This window comes from Lepidochelys kempii, chromosome 3 (genome assembly GCF_965140285.1).
Source record: "Lepidochelys kempii isolate rLepKem1 chromosome 3, rLepKem1.hap1, whole genome shotgun sequence".
Taxonomy (NCBI): domain Eukaryota; kingdom Metazoa; phylum Chordata; order Testudines; family Cheloniidae; genus Lepidochelys; species Lepidochelys kempii.
Genome location: NC_136382.1, coordinates 204233958 through 204241478, shown reverse-complemented (window position 1 = coordinate 204241478; position 7521 = coordinate 204233958). Strand labels below are relative to the sequence as shown.

Sequence of the window (7521 nt, the reverse complement as noted above, 5' to 3'; positions counted from 1 at the left end):
CCCCTCTACCAGCCCACAGCCCATTCGCCTGTTTTGTCCACTTGTGGCATCCTGTCTGACGTAGATTGTGAGATCTCTGCGGCATCTTTATTTATCCGTACAGGGTCTATCACAGGGGCTGTTCTGTGACTTGCCTTCCTAGGAGATGCCATAATAAACATCCAGAATGAGGAATGTGCTTTATGTGTCTCATTACTCACATTATCGCATCTGAAATACACTTCATTCATGCCATCAGCAACAGGAACGAGTAATTTAATTCCAAATTTTCTCCCGGCTACATTTACATCCGGTACAACTTCACATCCTAAATGACAGAAGGACAAAAGGAAATGAAGGATACATGTATTTAGTTCCTGCTCCTCTGACGTTAACTATTATCGCCATGGAAAGGCTGTGTTTAAATGACTGTTTCTGAGATCTGTGGGCAAGATTTTCAAACATTAGCCCAAAGCAAGGCACCTAAATGACTGGTCTAATTTGCAAAAGTGCTGAGCACCTGCAGTGCTAAGAGCATGATGTTTAACTCAACACACAAGGATGTCTGAAATCCTCGACATGGATCTGAGCATTATAAAGGAGATGTGTTTAGTGGAATAGGGTAACATTTCCAAAGGCACCTAACTGATTTACGAGGCTAAGGCCCATTTTCAAAAGTGACTAGTTTTGAAAATGGGTCTTTGGCACTTTTTGGAATTTTACCCCAAATCCTCTATTACCAGTTTACTTTCCCCCCCCCCCCCCAAGGACAGAGGTGAGAATTTGCCTTAAACACACAGTATAAATATTTGGAAACAGAAGTGTCTCAAAGAGAGGGTCTGATCTTCATCTTCTCTCAACTTCCACTGAGTTCAGTGGCCCTCAGCACTTTGCAAGTCAGGCCAGATAGGCTCGGAACACCTTCTTTGGGGCTAACACCGTTTGGCTGGGCCTCTTTCTGCAGGTAAAGCCTGTATGATCAGGCCCCAAACAGGCCAATATCTGTAAACAGCTGTAGGATTAAGTGCTACCATATTTATCTTTTAGTATACAATTTACAATGAATTCTAGATTAATTTTTCCATACTATGAATGAAAGAGTAAATATGGTAAAGGAAAAACAAATGCCTACCTTTTAGGTTTAGCTTCTCAATGGGTTCCCCCTGCCCAGCTTCCTTGTTTTTAAAATAAGATACTGAAGTGTCTTTAAAGACAAACCAATACTGCTTGAAGGCTTTTAGCGTTAGCTTCTTGGGCCTACAAATAAAGAAGATGTGAATCAGTTTTATGGCTTATATTGCAACCTACAAATCACTGGGCCATAGACTGCTCTCAGATACACCAGTATAGACCCAGAGTAGCTCCACCGAGGTCATTCATTTACTGACTTGAGAGGAGTTACTCATGATTTGCACTTTTGTAAGTGAGAGACAGCTCAATCCCCATTGTCCAGAACAAACTCCAAGCTACCCTGAAATCCAGGTATGTTTATACCCAGAATATTGATGAAGGTCCATTTTTAAGTTTTACATTAATAAAACAGTATCAGTCTCTTCTAAAAAGGCTAAATGAGGTTTTGTCTGATAAATACACTACTGCTAATACAACATATACATTAATTCTGATGCTCCAGATGGTTTCCGAGGCCTTGTCTTTATTACAAAAGTTGCATCAGTTTGACTAAATTGATCTTTACTTAGATTGTACGATCTCTGGGGCAGGGACTGTCTTGTTGTTCAGTGTTTGTACAGTACCTAGCACAATAGGGTCCTGGTCCTTAACTAGGGCTCCTAGGCACTATAATAATAATAAATAATCATTTTAAATCCGTCTAGAAGAACTGCTGTAAACCCCTCATGGACACACACTTAAACCAGTTTGACTCTGGCTTTAATCAGTTTCATTTAATTGAGTACTTTGCCAATACAAGCTAAACTTCTTAAACCAGTTTAAATGCATCTGCCTTAGGGAGGAGTTGCAATTGTTTAATTAACCGAGTAACATTTTCTCCAGGACTATCCACAACTTGGGTGCGATTCTCGTCTTGTTTATATTGGTCTAAATCAGGAGTAACTCTACTGATAATACACTAGCAAGAGGAGGATCAAACTTAATATGTTTGAAGAGACATAATCACTATTTTAAGTTAAAAACATAATCTGCTTAAAATACCATTGACTTCAGTAGTGAAACCCTTCATGTCCCAATACTAAAGTTATGATCAATCTTTAAGAATTACAGAACAGTACTGTCCATTTAGTACTGGAGCTGATTGGAAAATGAGCATTTTTCCATCTAGAAAATTTTGACGTCAAAAATCCAAAAAACTTTTTGGCAATGGATAATATTTGGTTTTCATTTTTCTGACGGGAAAAACTCCAAACCACAAAAACAAAACCAATAAACATTTCAGAGGAAAGCGGACACCAGCTGTGAAAACTTTTGTTTAGTCAAAAACCCAATTTTCCAAAAAAGAAGAAGTTTGGACAGAAATTTTTCAACCAGCTCTACTTATTACTCATTTAACAAAACAAAGCAAACCAAAAAAAACCAAACACCATAGTTCAGTAGTTCTTGGGCCAGATGCGAGTGAACTACCCAATATTATCTGGTTTCAGAGTAACAGCCATGTTAGTCTGTATTTGCAAAAAGAAAAAGGAGAATTTGTGGCACCTTAGAGACTAACCAATTTATTGGAGCATAAGCTTTCGTGAGCTACAGCTCACTTCATCGGATGCTCAGATAAATTGGTTAGTCTCTAAGGTGCCACAAGTGCTCTCTTTCTTTTTGCCAATATTATCTATCACTCATACAAATGCAAAGATTGTTTTCCCCAGTATGTTGCAATGACACACAGTGATTCAACAGGATGCATGTGAATGCATCTGTCGATGCAAACATGTTCGGGTTTGCAAAACAGTGTATTTAGCGTGCAACAAAGCAAGTATTAGTACACTACTAACCTTTTAAAGGAATGTTTTACATCTAATCTGATTTTCATATATACTTTGAAATGCCTGTGTGATTTATAACATTCGTAATGGTTAAAAATAATCACTGAATGCTGTCTAAAGATAACCGTCTTGTTGGGGGTGGTGGGGGGGAACAAACAATCCATTCCTAAAACTAAGGAACTGATAGCACTTAAAAGGGTTCAGTTCTCTTTCATCTTAACACACCTTGGAAGCGTCATGACTGTTGAATTGATTTCTTTTCTGGCAACCTTCATATGCAAATATGACAGCTATATATTGCAGGTTTATTTGAGCCATTTAGCAAGCGAGGTCAGTTCAATATGATTTGTCAAGAGAATGAAACTGATAAATAATCCCACAATAGAAGGCTTCGTTTCTCTAAAAACTGGGTCCGTTTTGAAAGAACAAATGGTTACAATCTTGCAGTTACTGTGATGTGATTCAGTACAACAGTCTCCGCATGACCGTTTGTAATGTGATGATAGAATTGTACTTTTTGGACTGTTTCTTGTGTAGGTTACAGGTTATTAGGCTTGGCAGAATTCAATTTTAAAAAAAAATAATTTTGACAGACATTTTTATTTTTAAGCTTATTTTCCAATTTTAATCAACTTAAATTTTCACAGTTGTGGGGACCCATTGGGGTTCAGATGATGGGGAGGTCAGACATTAATTATTTAATGACAATAGATGTTGAGATTAAAAATGTTTAAGTTTTATCATCATTAACACAAATTGTCCACATCACATGTCAAAATATACAAGTAAATAGCCTTAATTCAAACTCTAAAAACTTCTCAAGTAGCATTTTTCTTACTTTGCCTATCTGCAAACTTTATGATCAACAGAAATAATTTTTCATCTGTTTGTGTGTGTATGGTGAAATCGAACTTTACCAATAAAAAAATCGAACCCTTTGAAGGCTAGGTATGAAAGACCTGATTCACTACAGCATTACTCCAATTTCAAACTGGTGTAACTCCATTTGAAATCCTTTAAATCTGGCCCCACGTTTGTGTTACTGTTTCTAACCAGCTGTAATATTTAAGTATTTACTGTTAAAAATATTAGAAAGAAATGCAAGATTGTGAGGAGGACTTTCCCCCTTAAGTTATAAATTTTTGGAGACAAAAAATAAAAAAAAAAATCAAATTGGAAGAAAAAAAAGTGAAAAATTTGATTTAGGAAAAAAAGGCAATTTTTTTTGTCAAAAGAAGTTTTGATGGAGAATTTTCAGAGAACTCTGATGTATAAAGGGACGGATCTTCAGGAGGTGTAGTTCCCTTGACTGCAATGGAGGTACACTGACACAGTGTACACCAGATGTACACCAGATCAAGATCTGGAAAAAAAAAAACGTAACAAAAAAGCAGATAAAAAGGACATTATGCCGAAGTATCAGTTATGTCATTTGTTATATACAAATATCAGATATCTTCACTGCTCTCCTCAAAATCATTGATATAGTTAGAGATCACTTGGACAGGATTAAAAGGCAACAAAACGGAAGGAATCTTTACATGCATAGCTTTTTTTTTTGGTTTAATCTTTATGTATTTACTCACCTAAATAGCCTGAGATTATCTGCAAGTTTCGGTATGTCTGTAATGTCCTCCTAAGGATAATCAAGGATACATTCTATTACAACACACTTCCTAAACTGCTGTCACACTCTTCAGGTCCTGCTTTCTTACCAGAGTTCTCAGGATATAAAGCTAAGGGATTTGATTCAGTGACTTCAGTGGGAGCGAGCTCGGGACCCCAAATGACATACCAAAGTGTTATCCATTTTTCCACCTTCCAGCGTTACTTCCAGATTGGAAAGCGCAGCTTCCACTTCATCTACTTCAGATTCATTTGTGAAGTCTTGTGCCTCTGATGATAATGATAACTTGCTTAAGTGATACTGTAATAAAATATAGAGAGTTGGATTGAAAGGCCTAGTTTATTTCAAACATACTGTCAATATCACTAGCTACCTGTAAGCGAAGACTCTGAAAAGAGTGCAATCGATTTTCTAGGGTGGGGTCCACCTGGTATGGGCCTCCATAGTGAGGAATTAGGATGGAATTTCCATTGACTAAACAATAGGGTAAATACAATAGGATTTCTAATGCACCTCTGGCCCCGCAAACGTTTCTAAAAGATGTTCTGGTTCAAACAGGAATTATGCTAGGGAAGTTCTATGGCCAGTTGTGATGGGGGTAAGCAAGGCCCAATTACCCACCTAGGTACACCTGGAGGAGGACCCAGGGAGCAAGGAGGACTAATTAAAGAGGAGGCTCCACTGGACAGGAACAAGGGGAGCCTATATAAAGCCCATAGCTGAGAGCAGAAGGGCGTGGGGCTGGGGTGATGGAGGATTCCCTGACCCCAAATGAAGTCACTCTGGAAACTGAAGAAGAGTCTATTAGAGAGGCAGAATGGGTACAAAGGGGTTGTCTACACTTACAGAGCTGCAGCGCTTAATGAAGATGCTACCTACACTAGGAGTATAGATTTTCCTCTGAGCGACGCAGTTGTACTGATATAAGTTTGTAGTGCAGGCCAGGGCAAAGTAGGGGAAAGAAAAGAATAGAAGCAGAATCAGATGATGATAGCAGCAAAAAAGAAAAGCTGAGGAAGGAAATAGCCCAAAATGTTCTCTTGGTAAGATCCCTAGCCAAAGAAATAAGATTACACAATATTAACCCTGTGAAAGTAGCTGCTTGGATTTAAAAAAAAGTGTAGGGGATACTGTAAGAGCTAGGAAGCTGTGGGATGGTGATCTTCTAGTTGAACGTAAAAACAAAGAGCAAGCTGATAAACTGCTAAAAACTAAAATCCTGGGAAAGTTAAAATAAGTTACCAGCTACCAAAGTATTTGACTGAAATAAAGGGTGTAACAGATGGCATGGTATTAGAGCTGACCAGTGATGAGATAACCAAAAGCATAGGAGAAGATAAAGTATTAGTCACTTCCTTACTAATGAGTAAACGAGAAGAAAGCAAGGCATCAACAGCTGTACCGATTACATTCAAGGGAGCAACTACACCTGGGAAAGTAACATTAGGTTTTCAGATACTGAGAACTCAGCCATATAACCCCCGCTCTTAAGGTGTTATCAGAGCCAATGGTATGGACATGTAGTGGCTGTTTGTAAAGGGAAAACAAGACGTGGTAAATGTGGGGGAAAGCATTCCTATGAAAACTGTTGAGAAGAGACAGAGGTCATGGGTCGTAACTGTGGTGGTAACAACAGTCTGGCATACGGAGGGTGTATTGGGGCAAGCTAAAGAGATACAAAAAAGACAAAAACTGTCAGTAACATGTGAAAACTGGAAGGAGACTTTCAAAGCAGCACGTGGAGAAGAAAAAGAGACAATCAGCACAGGAAAAGAGGACCTGCAGACAAAGCCTTGTTCTATAAAGAATATGATAAACGCCGCATAAGGAATAGGTTTTCCCAATTACCTACCAGTAGTGAAAAAAGAAAGGTTTATTGCATTTGTGATAAAAGTGATGGACTATATATGACAAACGGGGGGAATCAGAAAAAATGAAAATTAACAGAAGGGCACTGGAGAAATACTTGTATATTAGCAACTTGTCAATGGACCACATTTGTTCAATTTTGAATGAAGTTAATGGTGAAATATGACTAGTATGGGGATCTCAGTCTTTTGTTGGAATGCACACAGCCTGACAGCACATGGTCAAGAACGAAAAGGAAATACCCTGGAATTTTAAAGGCAAGCTTTTCAGCCACGTTTCCTGGTTACATATGACATCTGGTTTAGCTTTCATTTCCAGGATATCTTGCTGTTTGGCAAGACCAAAAACGAGGAAGAGGAGGAGGTGTTTTGTACTTTCATAAGGAAAAGCAGTCAAGAATGAAGAAGCAAGCCGACCGTACAATACTGCGAGATCCCAATGCAGAAGAGTAATATTTCTTTAAGGATTTATACTATTTATAATTTGTGGCAAATTAGGAAGTTCAGCGCTACAAGAGATAGTGAAGAATGCTAAAAGACCATGTGTTATATGCAGTGACCTAAACAGTCATCATAAATTGTGGGGAAGTAAGACAACTGGTAAACATGGTGCATGCTTAGAAAAGTTCATTGATGAAAACAATCTAGTAGTTTTAAAACAATGGCACCCCAGCTAGATTTAATGCAGCAGGTAGTAGTTTTTCCTAATTACATCTGGGAATTATAACAACAGGTATCGAAAGTAAATGCAACTGAGAAGTATATATGGAAGAAGGAATGGGGAGTGACCATTTCCCTGTATTTATTACTTTTCAAGGGCAAAGTAAGGTGGAAGACAATGGAAAGTGACCCACCTGGAATTTTAAGAAAGCTAACTGGGAGCTATTTACAAATAAATGTACTGAATTTGTGAATAATCATTGGGTGAGTGATGACAGAGAATTTCAGTGATAATGTAACAAAGGGATTAATGGCAGCAACTACGGTAACCATACCTGGGATATTTAAGTACCCCAAAACTAAAAATCACTTTCCATGGTGGAATGAGGAATGCAAAATGGCAGTTAAAGAAAGAAACAAATCCTATAAAAAA

At 38.1% G+C, this 7521-nt stretch overlaps 1 protein-coding gene across 4 annotated transcripts in view; it reads right to left on the bottom strand.

Annotated features, from left to right (window-relative positions):
* FERMT1 (FERM domain containing kindlin 1) overlaps window positions 1-7521 on the bottom strand; it is a 39673-nt gene that overhangs the window by 10793 nt on the left and 21359 nt on the right. For all 4 annotated transcript variants that reach the window (XM_073339685.2, XM_073339684.2, XM_073339681.2 and 1 more), the window contains exons 8-11: window positions 4729-4860; window positions 4520-4569; window positions 1112-1236; window positions 201-307 (exon numbers count right to left, since the gene is read on the bottom strand). In XM_073339685.2, the coding sequence (XP_073195786.2) occupies window positions 201-307; window positions 1112-1236; window positions 4520-4569; window positions 4729-4860 (414 nt within the window). The remainder of the gene's footprint in view (window positions 1-200; window positions 308-1111; window positions 1237-4519; window positions 4570-4728; window positions 4861-7521) is intronic.